We start from the raw sequence: 16,874 nt of genomic DNA, 5'->3' as shown, positions 1-16,874 counted from the left end.
TTTAAGTATTTGAAGGGCTGGTGAGTGGAAGAGAAATTAGACTCTCTTAATATAGCCCTAGTGGGAAAATCAGTAGGGCTAGTGACTAAGATTTCAGGGGAACAAACACTAGATAAATATAAAGTAAAACATTTAATTAGTAGAGGAATATATTGCCTTGTGAGATTGTGAGGCTATGACTGGAGGTCTTCAAACTTAGGCTAGACAGTCACTTGACAGAATGCTGAGTAAATGGAATTCAAGCATTGGATAGGTGGTTCTACCAACTAACTAAGGGCTTTCCAATCCTGAGATTACATGATTCTATATTATATGATTCTATGAAAGTGAAATGGAGTTGAAATAGCATACATTACTCATTCAGAAAAAATATCTGTACATTCTAAATATCTAATAAGTATTGAATTAGGAAATATAAAAAATAAAGAAAAATACTTGAAAGCACACTGTAAGATACTACTTAGAAATGGCTTCAGAAAAACAGCTTCCTTCCTCGTCATTAGCACTGGGAATAGGCCTGTCCTCAAATCCCAAAATATAAAGTGCTCTTTACCTTTCACAGTATCTTTTTGCCATGGCCTCGTCATGTGCCCCCAGAGCCATGCATGGGGGAATAAGATTTGGACTGGGTTTCCCAGAAGCAAATATCAAAGTCTGTGTGGCCTTGACAGTTCATGAACTTCTCTAAGCCTCAATTTCCTCAGTTATGAAACAGTTGGTAATACCTATATTTTAGTGTTGTTGGAAAATTTTTTAAATAACATGTAAAGGGTTTAATATATAGTATGTGTTTAATAACTGTAATATCAAACCATATCCCTGTGTAATTTTCCTACCTTCTTGTCCTTATAAACCACCAGACCAACTGATTATTTATAATTTATAAATAAATAAATTATTTAATAGCTACTAAGCCACACACTGGTGACCACAAGTGCCTGGTAGCCGAGACAGCTGTCAGTGACAGATAGCAGGACTGGTAAACAGATGCTATGATTGGTTTGGGTATGTTAGTGTAAAGAGGAAGTTGCTTTGAATGTGAAAGTTTGACTCGAAAATGTGTTGTGTGATTATGGTAGGGCGTTTAGGTGGAAATGCTGAGGTAGGCACAGTACCAAAGCTCTCCCATTAAGGCTGGAGATGCAGATGTGGGCGTCTCCTTCCTAGAGGAGATGGTTGAAGCTGTGAGATCTTGGTAAAGAGAATGTAGAAAGGACAGAAATGAGCCACGGATCTAACCATGAGAAATGGCCACACGAAGAGAGGTATCCTTGTGTTTGGGACGTCTGAGAAGGTAAAGTAAATTAGAAGACTAAGAATGAATCATCAATAAGTGGAAGAGTAAGCATGGTAAAGGGCCTTGTCGTGATGGAAGGTGCTAACCAGGGGTCTGAAGACTTGAGTTTTGTCTCTGGCTCTGCCTGAAAGTTATGTCTGCTGCCTCAACTCTATGTAAAACAAGGTAAATACATCCATGTCACTTATCTTACAGGAGTGTTATAAGAGTAAAATGAGTAGATGTGTGGGGAATTGCTTGCAAACTATAGAATATCTATGCATAAAGGTAAGGCGATGATACTGATATTAAGTTATAGATAACATTCTGTAATGACTTATGACGCCAGCTGTCCAGAGTTAGGCCAAACTTTACAAGTCACAGTCCTCTAAATGACTGCCCTTACTTCATACACTAGCTGCAAGTTTGAGGGCTCCAAAGTCCTCCCACACTTCTGACCATTTGGGTACAAATTTAGGGGTTTTCACTATCCCCTCAGGTTTAGTAAGTCACTAGAATGACTCCTAGAATTCAAGAAAATGCTCTACTTGCTATTGCAGCTTCGTTATAGCAAAAGGACACAAGCCAGAACCAGCCAAACAGGTTCCAAACATAAAACTTCTGCTGTCCTCAGGGATATATTACCCTCCACCCCCCAGCGCATCAGTGTGTGACAGTATACATCATATTGTCAGTGTGTGATAATACTTATTGCCAACCAAGAAAATTCACCTGATCCTCAGTGCCCATAGTTTGTACTGAGGCTTCATTACTTGGGCATGATTGATAGGCCACATGATTGAACTCAGTCTCCACCTCCTAACCCTCCAGTCACATGATTGGTCTTTCTGATTTGGCCATACCCCATTCTGAATCACTCATTACCACAAACTAAATAGGGTCCCATCATGAGTCACCTCATTAGCATAAATTATTAGGCATGGTCTGAGGGGCCCAGGAATGGGAAAAAGACTAACCAAATTCTTTAGCACACACTCTCTGAAGTGTTGCAAGTGTAAGAGGAAATGAAGCATGGGAAAATTCCATTGAGTTGAGGGATTTTGAGGCTTCTGATAATCTTGTAAGGAGCAGTTTTAACAGAGAAGTATGGCTGAAAGCCAAATTAGAATTTGTTAATAACTGGGTAGAAAGGTGAGAAAGAGGGAAGCAAATATAGAGTGGGACATTCAATTCAGGTAGTATATTACAAATCAGAAAGATAAGCAATTGACTGGAAGGGTTTGCATTACTATTCCCTTTAGAGAAAAGAGCTGGATTTATCCTGGTTGTCCTGTGCCCAGGAGCCTGCAGCATCTCGAGTTCCTTCTCACACTGTGTCAAATTAAGAAGGCCAGTGTAGGAAATTGTAAAATGGCAGTGCTGTCTTTAAATTTTTATTTAAAGGACAGTGAAATAGACCAAGACTGAATAGAAGTGTATATATGATGAGTTTATGCAAAAAACCTTCTAATTTAATTGTCAATTATCTCCTTTATTCAGAAATAACTTTTATCTATCATCTCTGTCTTGTCTGTTTTGTTAGAATTAGGGGAGTAACTGCTTTGTTTTGTTGTTTTTGTTTCTACATAATTGGTTTCAATAAGAGTTTCTTGGCACTCCTAAAAGATTTTAACTGTATACAAAATGCCCTTTTGCTCTTTTTATCATTTTTATATATTTTCAATACAAAAGATAAAATAAACAGCAAAATGAAGCAAAGGGAAGACAATTATTTATAGCATCAGTAAATCAGCGGTAAGAAAAACCACAGGGATATGGGCTGCTGGCGGCCAGCACTAACTTCAGTTATTGCATAGATTAAAAACATATATTTGTCACACATTTTACTATCATGTAGACCCAGTAGTGCTTTAAAAATTATATTTATGGGTCATTTTCTTCTCCTGTCAAAGTAATGGCATTGCTGGGGTGAAACAAACAGCTACTTAGTAGGTCAAAGTGATAGTTAAGAGCAAAAGGTAAAGAATTCTAAGGAGAGATCAACTTTCAGGAAGACTGAATAGGTGCAGTCAATTTAGAACACCAGAGTTCTACATTATTCCTCCTGTCAAAGCTGCTACAGCCTCACCATTGACCACAAAAGGCAGGAGCTCAATTTTATATTTCATCTGAGACTTGGCACTTCTGAGAAGCCAGTGCCCATTAGAACCACAATGTGATGGAGGATCAATATCGACTTAAAGGGAATAATGCCTCTTTCTGAACCATAACTGAGATTTCCTGTAGCAGAGAGGGTTTTCCGCAAGGGCTGTCAGCCAGGGCCTTAGCCTTGCCTTCTTAGCTCAGGAAACATAACAGCTGTTGGCTGAAATATTTTCTCATTTAGATGCCAAGTTGCATATGTTTATATTTTCATTTTTGTCAGCAACTTTCCTGGTTCCTATGTCTTTTGTGTTACTTAAGGAGCAATGCAGAGACTTCCCTGGTGGCGCAGTGGTTAAGAATCCGCCTGCCAATGCAGGGGACACGGGTTCGAGCCCTGGTCCAAGAAGATCCCACATGCCGCAGAGCAACTAAGCCCGTGTGCCACAACTACTGAAGCCTGCACTCTAGAGCCTGCGAGCCACAACAACTACTGAGACCACGTGCCACCACTACTGAAGTCTGCATGCCTAGAGCCCATGCTCCACAACAAGAGAAGCCACCACAATGAGAAGCCTGTGCACCACAAAGAGGAGGAGCCCCCACTCGCTGCAACTAGAGAAAGCCCGTGCACAGCAACAAAGACCCAAGCAGCCAAAAATAAATTAATTAATTAATTAATTTTTTTTAAAAAAAGAAACAATGCAAAAGTTAGCTCAGGATGGTGGGTTTGGGGTGGTTTTTTGTTTGTTTGTTTGTTTTTAGCTTTCTTTGTCATCCAAATCTGTAGTCTGCCAAGGTCATGTGGGATCCAGCCCCACATGTGGTTTAAGGCTTTTATTCTCTCTCTCTCTCTCTCTCTCTTTTTTAAGTCTAGTGGGTTCTCTGTATTTGAGAGCCATTCAACTTTTGAACAATTTTCAACTTTTCATTTAATTTCAGGAAAAAGCTGTTGTGGGACTCCAGAATCAATTCTTAATAGTAAGAATCATATGAGGAATTAAATTGAAATAAGTGAGTTTTCCTATCTTAAAGGAAAACAGCATGTATTCTCACCTTGTTTAATATTTCCACAGAAACATAAATACAAGATGTGTGGATTGGATTCCCTTACTGACCTAGCACTAAGAAAGGCAGCTGGTCCTTGCCCATCTGTACTCCAATCACCAAGGGCCTGGATATTGGCAATAGTCCTAGATAGATCATACTTCTCTTCACAGACATCGATTATAGTGTCTTAAAGGCAAAAAAAAAAAAAAAAAAAAAAAAAAAAACTTGGATTTAGTTCATAAAATAATAGCACAAGCTTCCTATGTTTGGAGAGTTAAGCAATCATTCTACTTTGCCTTAATGTTTTTTTGTTTCCATTTAAAAATGTGTATTGGTAAGAATTTGACTTGAGGGGAAATAAAAAATGCTTCTCTTTTTATTGACACTCAGCCTTACCTTCCACTGGAAGAGTCCATGTGTCCGAGAGTGTCGTCTTGTATTTGGAACTACTTTCATATAAAAAAGGTTATGAGCCCACTGGCCTCCAATTACAATTTATTTCATACCTCTGAACACCTATATAGAGTTTTCACCAACTCGCAGGGTTGTGGTATCCCCCTCATGTTTGAAGTGAAGTATTTATAAACTAAGTGCATGTTTTTGTGTAGAATTTGGGTCTCCAGTTCAACCCACATAAAACCACCAATAGTGGACTCTCAAAATAATAGTAATGGCAAAAGACACCTGGCCTTGAACCAACATTGTAATAAAATTTCTGTATAAAAGTGAACTTGCAACTTGAGAGCTTTCTCTACTTGTAAACATTTTCTCTAGTTTGCAGTGGGACAGGAGATTCATTCTCCAACCCAACTTCATTTGTCATTTTGCAGTTTATGGTGTGACTCCCTCAGTTCCACAGTTTGGGCCTCCCAAGGCTGGGGACCCAGATGGGGGCTGTTGGGATGCTGAGAGATAAATGTGAGGGCTGGAGTGAAGAAGTGTTATCTAGGAATTTCTAACAGCTATAAGCTCATTCTAAAATAAGCCCCTTACTTTCTTTTTTATTTCTTCAGTGGTCTCAGGAATGACCTCTTTCCATTTTATACTATCTGGTCTATTGCTTCTCATGAAAGATTCTCCACCTAACACCACAGAAGCGTTACATGCCAGCTTGGTTTTTCTTCTTATCATTTTGTCCCTAAAGCTAGCCCACAACTATCGAGTTTTCTCAGTAGGGTGGAAACACTTTTGCCTGCATTGGCCACCCACTGTTATCCACCTAAGGGTCCAAAGAAGTTCAAAGAGCAAACAGTAAAGAAAAACCCAGGCTCTGCTAGGCATTTCATCCTTGGATCTGGTATAGGTCAAGTAAAGGAGGACAAAAATATCCAAGCGGGTATACAGGTCTTGTTTTTGGTAACACTAGTTTATTAGTGACCTTGACGAGAACTGTTTCAGAAGAGTAAAGTGTCAAAAGCATGACTGGAGTGAGTTCAAGAGAAAAATGGGAAGAGAGGAAATGGGCAATTCTTCTGAGATGTTTTGCTACAAAGGCAGTCAACAATGGAAGCAGTAAATGGAGCAGGATGTGGAATCAAATAGAGATTTTTTTTCCCCCTAAAGATTGGGACTGTTACTACATAGTACTTACATGCTGAGGGGAATGATTGCATGAAGAAGGAAACCTTTACAATGCAGTAGAAAGAGGGCACAGCTGCCAGAGGGATGGACAAGCTGGCACCCACCTTGAGGGGTTGGTTGTCCTCAGAGGGGAGCACAGGAGATCCCCAGGAGGGAAGAAGTGGGCGTGCCTGCAATCAGCATATAGGTGTCGGGGGCACAGGAAGCTTATGGGGGTTCTCTTCTGATTGCTTCTATGAGTGAGTGAAATGAGAGTGAAGGAGAACGGGTTGGACGTTTGATGGGAGAGAAGAAGGGCTGAAAGGGTTGTCTAGGAGAATGGACAATGAGTGCTAGGGAACTGTAGTGAATAAAGGTCCAACTTGAAGTTCGCAGTCAAGAACTTAAGTAATACCAGGAGAGAAAAGGAGTCTATGTGTGACCTTGGAGATACAGTGCTGAGGTAGTTTACATAGGTATACTATCTGCTTTACAAAGTTATTGGGCATATTAAATGTGTCAGAAAGCATTTTGAAGTTTAAGTACAGGATATCGTTTTTATGAAACTTAGCTTTGAATTACTTAGCACTTTTTCTTGGCAAAAAGCTTTTTAAATTTCTTTAAGACAGCCTTACTATCTCCAGAGACAGCATTTGGCTTCTGCCACTGATTTACTCAGTAACTAAGTCTAAGCAAATGACTTAACCTCCTTTTGCTTTTTACCTCTCAATCTATAAAATGACAGTGGCAATGTTTCAAGTGCAACAGATGCTTTAGAAATAAAGGTGCTACATAAATACAAGCTATTAATAGAATGGCATTTCAGCTCTCATGGGTATGGTCACCAGAAAGTCAGAAAGGTCAGAGCATCTGAACAAGCCTTGGGTGGTAGAAGCCTCCCTTGGAAAGCTTAGAGGGAGGTACCACAAAGGAGGTGTCACCCACATCTTTTCCTTTAGTTCTCTTGGAGATTGATTATTAGAACCTGAGACTCAAAGAGGTGAGATAACTTGTTAGGGCCAAGGGGTTGGATTTCAACCCAGATTTACCTTAAAATCCCATGCTCTTTTCACTTTGCCACATGTGGAATTGGGCTTGATACATTATAGCCAGGGAAGGTGCAGAATACTTTATTTATGTATATTACAGACCCACATTTTAGCCAATTTAACCTCTTCTCTGTCGTCAAAAATGTAATGAGAGTTGCCCAGCGGCAGAATAAACTAGTTTGTTGGAGATATCATCATGATGGAGTCGTTTACAAGAAATCAAATGACAAGAAAAGGTAGGAACGTTTTGGGGGAAGGAGCAGTAAACTGACTAAAAATTTACACTTAGCTACGATGCAGTTTTCAAACACCTTGGGGCAGGAGAGTGGGTGCTAGAAAAGAAATAAATTTGTGTGCTCATGGAAATTGTAGGCATAGAGTGTCAGCTGTGCTTTTTTACTGCAAACATGATATGTACATTATAAACTATAGAGCATAAACAGCTCTAAGAGAAAGTCACTGAACTGTTAGTAACTTTTGAGTAAAAATTGCCCACCTGATAGGGAAGGTGATGATAGGAAAAGTGTATTTATTTTCGTCCAAGAGCTAAAAAGTGATCAGACTTCTAAAATTTGTTGAGATTGTCCAGGAAAGTGTGTAAAATACTCATCCATCACCGGAAGCCCCTGGTCAGGAAATGACAGTGCAGTAAATATCTTCAGCAGCCACCTTTTAATGTACAAGCTGTTTTCGGTTGGAATTTTCAGCACTCACATAAAACACACTGTCATGAGTGACTGCTTCTGCTCCAAAGTAATCACTATTGGGATAATGGAACATCTCTCTGCAAATAACCAAAAAACTTTAAATGTCATGTCAAGTTTGTTGAAGCCATTTTCAAGCTCTGTTCAAGGTTACATGAATATTGAGGGTGTCTGTATTTTTTTTTTTAATTTGAGATCTACGAGAGAGATCACTCATAAGGTTGTGCAGTGTGAGAGTCAAGTTAATTAAAAGAAAATCTGTTGCTCTTTGGGAAAGTCAATCAGCTATCACCATTTAGCCGTTAGCTATTACACCTCTCTCCTCACAGCCTGGATAAGTCTGGATCACTGTCACTTACCAATGAAAGAATATATATGTGTGTATAGGTTATATGTCTGTATGAATATAGGGGTACGTATTTGGCAAATTATGACATTATTTTGATTTGCTAGGAAGTTTTAACAATTTGATTGCCAAATTCAGTATTTTTTTTGAAAGAAAGCATTGAACTTTAAAATTCCTATTAGAAACTTTCCTCCTTGGATTTGTTTAAAAAGGAAATTAATGTTTTTATTATTCAAACTAATGCCTGTCTTGGGTCATAGAGTGTAGAAATAAATTCTTTGCCCAATGCATATTTACTGAGCATCCACTGTGCTCCACGGCCATCCTAGGCACCGACGTTACAGCAGTATTTAGAACAATGTCCTTGCTATCTTGGAGCTTACATTCTAGTAAAGAGATAGATAGACAACAGACAAGTAAACAAGTATATGATGTGTCCGGTGGTTATAAGTTCTGTGAAGGGAAAGATGAGTGTAAGAAGATAGAGTGATGAAAAGGTGAGTGCTATTTTAGATGGATGGTCAGAGACGGCCTCTCTCGATAGCATTTGAGCAGAGACCTAAATGAAATGCAGAACCAAGCCTTGCTAATAACTGAGTGATGGGCATTTCAGGCACAGAAGAAGTAGAAAATAAGAATTAATGCTAATGAAATAGTTGTCTATTTATATTTTTTGCTTATTCTTAACCTCTCCATGTTTATTTTATTTATTTTTTTCTAATTCGGCAAACATTTATTTTAAAAAATTTATTTACTTTTAAAATTAGTTAATTAATTTTAATTGAAGTATAGTTGATATATAAAATTATATGTTACAGGTGTACAATATACTGATTCACAATTTTTAAAGGTTATATTCCATTTATAGTTATTATAAAATATTGGCTACATTTTCTGTTATACAATATATCCTTTTAGCTTATTTTATACGTAATAATTTGTACCTCTTAATCCTCTACCCCTATATTGTCCCTCCCCACTTCCCTCTCCTCACTGGTAACCACTAGTTTGTTCTCCATATCTGTGTCTGCTAATGAAATAGTTGTCTATTTATATTTTTTAGCTTATTCTTAACCTCTGCGTGTTTATTTTAAATCTACGTTACTCTTTTGAATATTTTTTAGTTTAGTCTAAGAGGACTTGTTTGTTGATAATAATTACTTTAATGTTTCATAATGTGCACAGTGCTTGCTTATCACAGTGATAAGTTTTATGTTTCTTTCTTCCTTACTGTAGAAAATCAGAAGTTGCAGTTGACAGAAGGGTCACATTCACACTACAATATCAATTGCAGCTCCACAAGGACTGCAGTCACCAAGGAGCTTAATTATAATCTAGACACTCACACATCTACCGAGAGGATCAAGGCAGCTGAGAAGGAAGCCTGTAATGTAGAAAGCAACAGAAAAAAGGAAATGGAACTTCTTGGCTCTGTTTCTAAAAACGAATCCATTCCCGAAGTTGAAGCCCTGCTGGCAAGATTACGAGCTTTATAAATTAAAGTGGTAAAAATGATTAAGCCAAATATAAAGCCGTGCTCTAAGCTATACCACTTGAAAAAATTGCTTCTTATGTAAGTGACTTTATATGGTTTTAAATTATGATATATATTAGAAAAATAAAACTCAATACATGATTGCAGTGCTTTTCCTACGTACTTGAGGTCTTGGCTTATTCAAGATTGTAATGGACTTTAATGCTCTTTTTGTCTCCTGGTGTTCATGTGTTCTGTATTTGGTGGTTGAATTTTTATATAATGCTTTAGAGAGCAGGTAGGTGGCCATGTGTTCAGCAGTGTGTCCTTAAGAAAATACCATCTTCCCAAGTCACTGTAGTTCTTACTTTAGTATTTTCCAACATTCATGAACATCAAATCATCAACCTCAAGTCTTGCTACATACCCATGTATATTTCATTTATGTTATTTATATAGGCCCAGGTTTCTCTTTAATTGGGATCTGTATGCTATCAGCATACATGGAAAACATAAAACTGAATATAACAGCTATGAGGAAATGGTTGGTGAGCTCATTATCATCATTGTTGAATTCATGTTAATTAGACCCTGTAGGAGACTATACAGCAATTGAACACAGTTCCAAAAATGATAAATAGGAATATATGCTCTCTCTTTGCAAAATGTACATGCCTTTGTATAAAGCGGATGTACACAGTATTACAGTGCTGCCGAAACTCTTAGCCGGGAGAGCATTCCCCCCGCCCCCGCCCAGTAATTAGGACTCTAAGATCGAATTGCCATTTTGAAACTTCCCAAGTAAGGAATTTTCAAATTTCTGTGAACAAACTTGAAATTGCAGATTCTCTGATCTGACAATCAATAACTTTAACAAAGATCTGAAGTGTTTCAAGGAAAGCTTTCCTATGCAAATGTTGCAATTTTACCTCATTGGGGGCATGAAATTAACTCTGTTAATTCTATATCAAAGAAAATAAACTTGTTACTTGCACTAAATGAAAAAAATTGCTTCTTTTTTTTGTAATTACCATATTCCATGGATTAGCTGGAAGCAGACTGTGCTCTGCAGTCTATCTAAGCATCTCTTCTGCTTTATGACATACAATAAGCAAGTGACTGTTCTTTTACCTCCAGTTAAAAAGCAGTTACATGGAACTAGTCTGCGAGGTCCACTGCCTTTTATTTCCTTGTTTATGTTGTCACCTCCTTTCAGCTCCAAGTTAATAAAGTTAATTAATTAGAACTATGAGCCAGGCCCTGGTTATAGACATTGGGGAACAGAGTGTTATCCACAGCCAAGGTGGGAATAAATTGTTCTCATCTGTATTGCTGAAATGTGCATTTTGCCCTCCAGTTGCAATTCCTGTTTTCCTGAGAGCAAATATTAAAAATCAGGAAAGGTGAAAGACATTTATACATTTAAGCAGATGGAAGACCTAACCACAAGAAAAGAAGTTAAATGAAGGAATTCTGACAGTTCTTAACATAATGTTGCAAAGACTTGGGATTTTCAGAAATAAAACTGAAATTCAACCCAGTAGTTTGGACACACCAGATGGCAGGTAAATACTCTGTCAACTTAGGGCCGGGGAGCAGACACAGGAGAGAAGCAGCCTGCCCAGTAAAGGGAAGTGAAGATGACACAACCTCCCAGGGGCAGAGGAAGGCAGGGAAGTCCCAAAACTGAGCAATCAGCCCCCAGAGCATCTGTCTGCAGAGGCTGAAGGACAACCTTCAGGCGAGGGCCAGGAACCAGGAACTGTACACACCTGTACTGCCTCGCCCTCGCTGAGGGAGCCTGTTCCGAACAGGCCTGAATAGGAAGGCTATAGCTATGAGGAGGAAAACACACAACAAAGAGTTGACAGAGGTAAGAGCCAACCAAGAAACATTGGTTTCTGTTGCAGATATTTCTTTCAACAATAGACAGGGGTTATAATTAGGGGTTTAAAATTCATAATATTCCTTTAGTCAACTACAGATGGAAACTGTAGAGATGACCTTTAATTTGAAGGCAGACATTGCGGTACAAGTGTGTGTTTCTGAGCAAACAGATTCTGTTCATTTGAATTAGTGGATAAAAGGCACACTGGTCAGTGCCTTGATGAGGATGTTCCATCCAGGCTAGTGACGAGCCCCTTATAGATTCCCTTCCCCTTTCTCTCACGTCAGAGGAGAGAATTGGGCAAGAACACAGACAACTAAGTGATCACTGAGTGGTCCAAAAGCAAAGACTTGTTGCTAACAAGTTTCCCAATCAAATATTTAAAGTAATTTAAAAATAAGGGGACAATCTAATCATATATGCATGTATGTCCTTTTGTTAACATACATGAATATTTAAACAAAATGTGCCAAACACCTAGTGTTTATATGAGGAAGTAAACATTTCAGTAATTTATATGAAAAAAATTCTGCTAAATCTAGAAAATGCAATTATTTATACCAAGTAACTCCAAAACTCTTTTAGTTGTTACCATACAACTAAAACCATTATTCAAAAACAGGAGTTATTAATGACTTCAAAATGTTAGTTTAGCCGCAAATGATTATTTCCTGGGTGATCCGTTCTCATTTTAAAGTGTCATAATCCAATGTAGATCTGAGTTTACTAGTTAGAAACTAAATCTATAATGTACATATCTGTGCTACATTTCATCTTATTAATTAAACTTTCATTTATAGATAAACGGGTGGACTGGGAGCATATTTGGTGATTAGTTTTGTGACAACCTTTTGTACAGATGTAACTTTTGGAAAGTTGTAGGTCCTAATATAAACTGCTAATATGAATGAAAATTTTAAAAAGTGGCATTCATTGTCTTTTTCTTCATATTAATTATTAAAAATTTTGAGATCCAGGAATTGTAGCTGGCAGTGACCCAGTCCTCATTTTTGTCTGGTGAATTGTTGAATGGTAGCTGTTACATGCCCTTGCCAGGCATGACTGTTCTTAAAATACGTCCTAGGGCCAAACTGTTCAAGCATTTTGCTCAAGAGCTACTGTTTAGCAAAACACGTGGAGCTGCCAAAGAACCACAGAGACTGGATGGCATTTCAGAATTGAATCCAAATCTCCCTATATAATGAAAATAATGGAACCTTAAATCATAAAAATTCATTATTCCTAAATAGACCATTGCATTTTAAAATAGGTATGAAGGAAGAGCTTACAGCTAGGGTGGGGATGGGGTTTGAGTTAGAATGAAAGTTAGCTGTGCCCCGAATTAGGGTTTGGCTGTGGTAGTCTCTTCGACTCCTACTCACCTAGTTAGAGTTGAGTGTCACATTTGTCTGCAACCATACTCTCCCTTCAGCATCTCCAAGAGACAAGAACTTGAAAGGAATCTTAATTTATTTCAGGAAACCTTAAAATGATAGATTTTCCCCCCTCTACTATACATTTTGAAACTCCAGCCATTGGATAAAAAATGTTTTGAAAATTCCAGAAATTGCCTCCTTCCAATGAATATCACTAACATGCTCCAGGTTCTGGCAGATCTTATGTTGTTATACATTTTTTAAGCTATTTGAAATATAAATTTTATAAAGGGATTCTGTTGATGAAATTAGAAGCTGAATTTTTGGATTATCACTTCAGGACTGCCTATTCATTTTCTTTTATAACAGCCTTTTAACATATTTTAGTAAGTCTATTATTTACCTTGTTTTTTTTTTTTAATTGTATCTGAAGTTTGAGACTTTACATTTTTTCTTGGCATTTTTATTCCATGTTATGTCTGGATTAAAAACCTATTTATAAAAATTTCTCCTTTTTCCTTGTTTTCTAACTATGCATTATTAAAATTTTATTTTAAACATGAATCTCCAATGACAATCTAATGTTAATATTTTATATATAATCTGACTGGGTGTGATTGATGGTCAAACATTAAGATGCCTGAATAAAATAATTAAACAGATTGAATCAAGCATTCTGATGAATTATTTCTTGAGATGGAGACCAAGTCCTCAGATGGGTATATTCCAGTTAATTTTTCCCCAAAGTATCTGTTTTCACAGGCATGGCTGATCCTGGTGGAACAGGTCTATCTTTGCCTAAAAAAACAAATATTTATGGTATATTAACCATAAATATTTAATAACATGCATATTTAACTTAATATACTTAATAACATGTATAAAGGCAAATTATAGTTGGTACAGATATATTAATAATATGGATTTTTTATTTACATGCTTTGTCCTAATTTTAAAGTTCAATATGTGTAAAGCATTCTCTGTTAAAATATATCACAATCTAGCAACAAAATTTAGACATCATTATTAAAGTATCCAGCCTCTGAGGGAAGGTTGATTTTAAAATGAGGTATTTCTTCCCTTCCCTTCTATCAAGCACAGATAGTTGGCCCTTTCAATGCAAAACCAAGCAGTTGCCTAATAAAAACAAACAAGTGCCTCTCCAGCCTGAAAAAAATGGCATTTCTCTGGAGGGTCTCATCTTGACTCCTTTCCTTTCCTTAATGACCTAACAAGGACCATTCTGCTGATTGTGAGAGCCGTGACTGACATCCCACACCTGTGGCCTACCCAGAGCGTCAGAGTCCAATTTGACTGGGATAATAAATAAAATCTTGTCGTACTATTATAGGATGTTTGGCAAGGACAAGAATTAAGGCACTTTTATAACTCCCCAAGGAACCTGGTGATATTTCTAACGTGATCTCACACATCATTCTGTCCTGCCTGACCTTCCTTGTATCACCCTCCTGAATTATAGCTTGTATCCGTTACCCTCCCCTCCTTCCACAGCCTCTCCCCCAAATAAAGGAGTGCTGACCCAAAGAAAACAAACCTGATTTTTTTTAACTTTATAAGAAAGTCAGTTAAAATGTCCTAGAACTCACTCCACATGTCTTCTGCAGAACATTTACTACCTCCATTAGATTAAATGTATGTCTCACATTATGAAATGAATACTGAAGGTCTCTTAGAGATTAAAGGACCTCACCGAGAAGTGTCCAGCTTCATGCCTTAGTAACTTCTGGGGTCTCAGGATGTTATAGGAGACATTATGTATTCACCAAGTTCACCAATGTACCACCCACTTTTTCAACGATTAGTTCCTTTATCCTGACAGTCACTTGGAAGTGTTGCCTCTCGGGCACTTTCTCATGCTTCCACTTCGGGAGTTTTTTGATATGTTGTAATAACTTTCCTCATACTCTACAGAGAAGCTTAACAGCTCCTGTCTGATGAGCCGGAGGAGAACACACATGTAAGAACAGGCACACTTCAAGGACACTGTTAAGCATAAAGGTATTAGTGGCTCATAGGAATGGCAGCCATGCCTGTGGAGACCAGATGCCCTGTTCAGGAGGGTGACCTCGGTCAGGATGACCGTTCTCTGGGCATGCCCCAGGTAGAGCATGAGGAAGGCAAGTTTGATTTTGATAAGCCCCAGTGTTCCTGAGAAGCTGGGCTTCTGCCATCCTTATGGGTTCTCCTCCTCTATACTTGAACCTCCTTTGAGTTCTTTAAGTGTATGGTAACAGCAGTGTTACCCTTCGTTGAGGGCATATGCATTTTACATATGACCTGTAAGGGTTGAAGGTCTACTGATGGAGAACTGAGAAGCAATAAAGTGAGGGAATCTACACCCACACGTTGAATGGAACGCTGCGTCCCAACTTCCCCTTGTTTCAGTCTGAATAGCATTGTCGCCACCATCTTGTCTTCAAGGGGAGCCAATTCCCCTTTAATGCTGAGGTCAAAGCATGGACAAGAGTCCCTTTCCTCCATCCTGCAGAGTTGAGACAAGATAGGATTTTGGAAACACTTCACAGAGCTCTGAGTAGAAAAGCAGAGGGATAGATAGAGGCAGGAAGAAATAGAAAGGCATCCAAGTGAATAAGCAATAGTTATCCTCCACAGCAAACACATACCCCCACCCTGTGCCATTTTTAGGAAAAGCTGGTGGGCACAGTCCTCTGGTAGGACAGCACGTGAGGGAGGGGTCTAGTGGCCCATTTCTTAGGAACAACCCAGCCCTCTTACAGCTTTGGATATCCTACAGAATGGCAACCAGATTAATTCCCAGAATTATGGCCCACATACCCATTGGGATTGTCTGGGCATTTTGGCCCTCCCGAAAGCTCAGAAACAAGACCCCATGCTTTGCCTGAACTATAAAGTGTTGTCAGCCAACACTATAAAGACCCTGGGTCGACATCTTTGTTGATTTGGGTTTGGGATGGTGCACTGACTGGAGGGTGTAGGTGGGAACAGAGGCCATGCACACACGTGGGGAGTTAGGAGGAGGGCAGAATAGGCCACCGAGATCAGAGGAGATTTGCTGAGCGGTGCTAGAAGGGAGGTCTCTATGGTGAGGGCTGGAAGGAATACTGACGCACAGTGTGTCTGTGTTTAGAGCACGAGAGGACTCAGAGGACAGGACAGCTGCCTTCAAATCGTTCAAAGATTAGTATAGAAAAGATAATGAATGTATCCTTTATGTGTCCAGAGGATAGAGCAGGGGCCAACAGCCTATAATGGGAAAGTATTTTAACCATAGAGCCGCTCAGTGAGAGGCTGTCCTTCAAGGTTATGAAGTCATTGAGACTTAGAATTCAAACAAGTCAAGACGCGGAGATCACCTTCCTCCCCACGGATACACCAGAAATACAGCTACACGTGGAACAACTCCTACAGAACACCTACTGAACGCTGGCAGAAGACCCCAGACCTCCCAAAAGGCGAGAAACTCCCCACATACTTGGGTAGGGCAAAGCGGAGGGATTCCCGCACAGAGGATAGGTGCCAAGCGGCACTCACCAGCCCGAGAGGCTTGTCTGCTCGTCCGCCAGGGCGGGCGGCACTGGAAGCTGAGGCTCGGGTTTCAGTCAGAGCGCAGGGAGAGGACTGGGGCTGGCGGCGAGAACTCAGCCTGAAGGGGGCTAATGCACCACAGCTAGCCGGGAGGGAGTCCGGGAAAACTCTGGAGCTGCCGAAGAGGCAAGAGACTTTTTCTTCCCTCTTGGTTTCCTGGTGCGCGAGGAGAAGGGATTAAGAGTGCTGCTTAAAGGGGCTCCACAGACGGGCGCGAGTCGCGGCTGAAAGCGCGGAGCCCAGAGACGGGGGTGGGACGCTGGGGCTGCTGCTGCCGCCGCCGCCAAGAAGCCTGTGTGCGAGCGCAGGTCACTGCCCACACCGCCTTCCGGGAGCCTGTGCAGCCTGCCACTGCCGGGGTCCCGGGATCCAGGGGCAGCTTCCCTGAGAGAACGCACGGCGCGCCTCGGGCTGGTGCAACGTCACGCCGGCCTCTGCCGCTGCAGGCTCGCCCCGCACT

At 39.7% G+C, this 16,874-nt stretch overlaps 1 protein-coding gene across 3 annotated transcripts in view; it reads left to right on the top strand.

Annotated features, from left to right (window-relative positions):
• Positions 1-13,199, top strand: part of DIAPH3 (diaphanous related formin 3) — a 550,032-nt gene extending 536,833 nt beyond the window's left edge. The window contains exon 27 of one of the 3 annotated variants that reach the window (XM_060080302.1): positions 9,325-13,199. In XM_060080302.1, the coding sequence (XP_059936285.1) occupies positions 9,325-9,584 (260 nt within the window). In that variant the 3' untranslated portion in view covers positions 9,585-13,199. Of the gene's footprint in view, positions 1-3,700; positions 4,598-9,324 lie in introns of those variants that run through there. The other 2 variants (XM_060080301.1, XM_060080303.1) reach the window with 2 other exon arrangements.
• Positions 13,200-16,874: the final 3,675 nt, after the last annotated feature.

The sequence above is a fragment of the Mesoplodon densirostris genome, chromosome 17 (assembly GCF_025265405.1).
Source record: "Mesoplodon densirostris isolate mMesDen1 chromosome 17, mMesDen1 primary haplotype, whole genome shotgun sequence".
Taxonomy (NCBI): domain Eukaryota; kingdom Metazoa; phylum Chordata; class Mammalia; order Artiodactyla; family Ziphiidae; genus Mesoplodon; species Mesoplodon densirostris.
The sequence above is the reverse complement of the archived record's forward strand: the minus strand, read 5'-3'. Positions and strand labels throughout refer to the sequence as shown.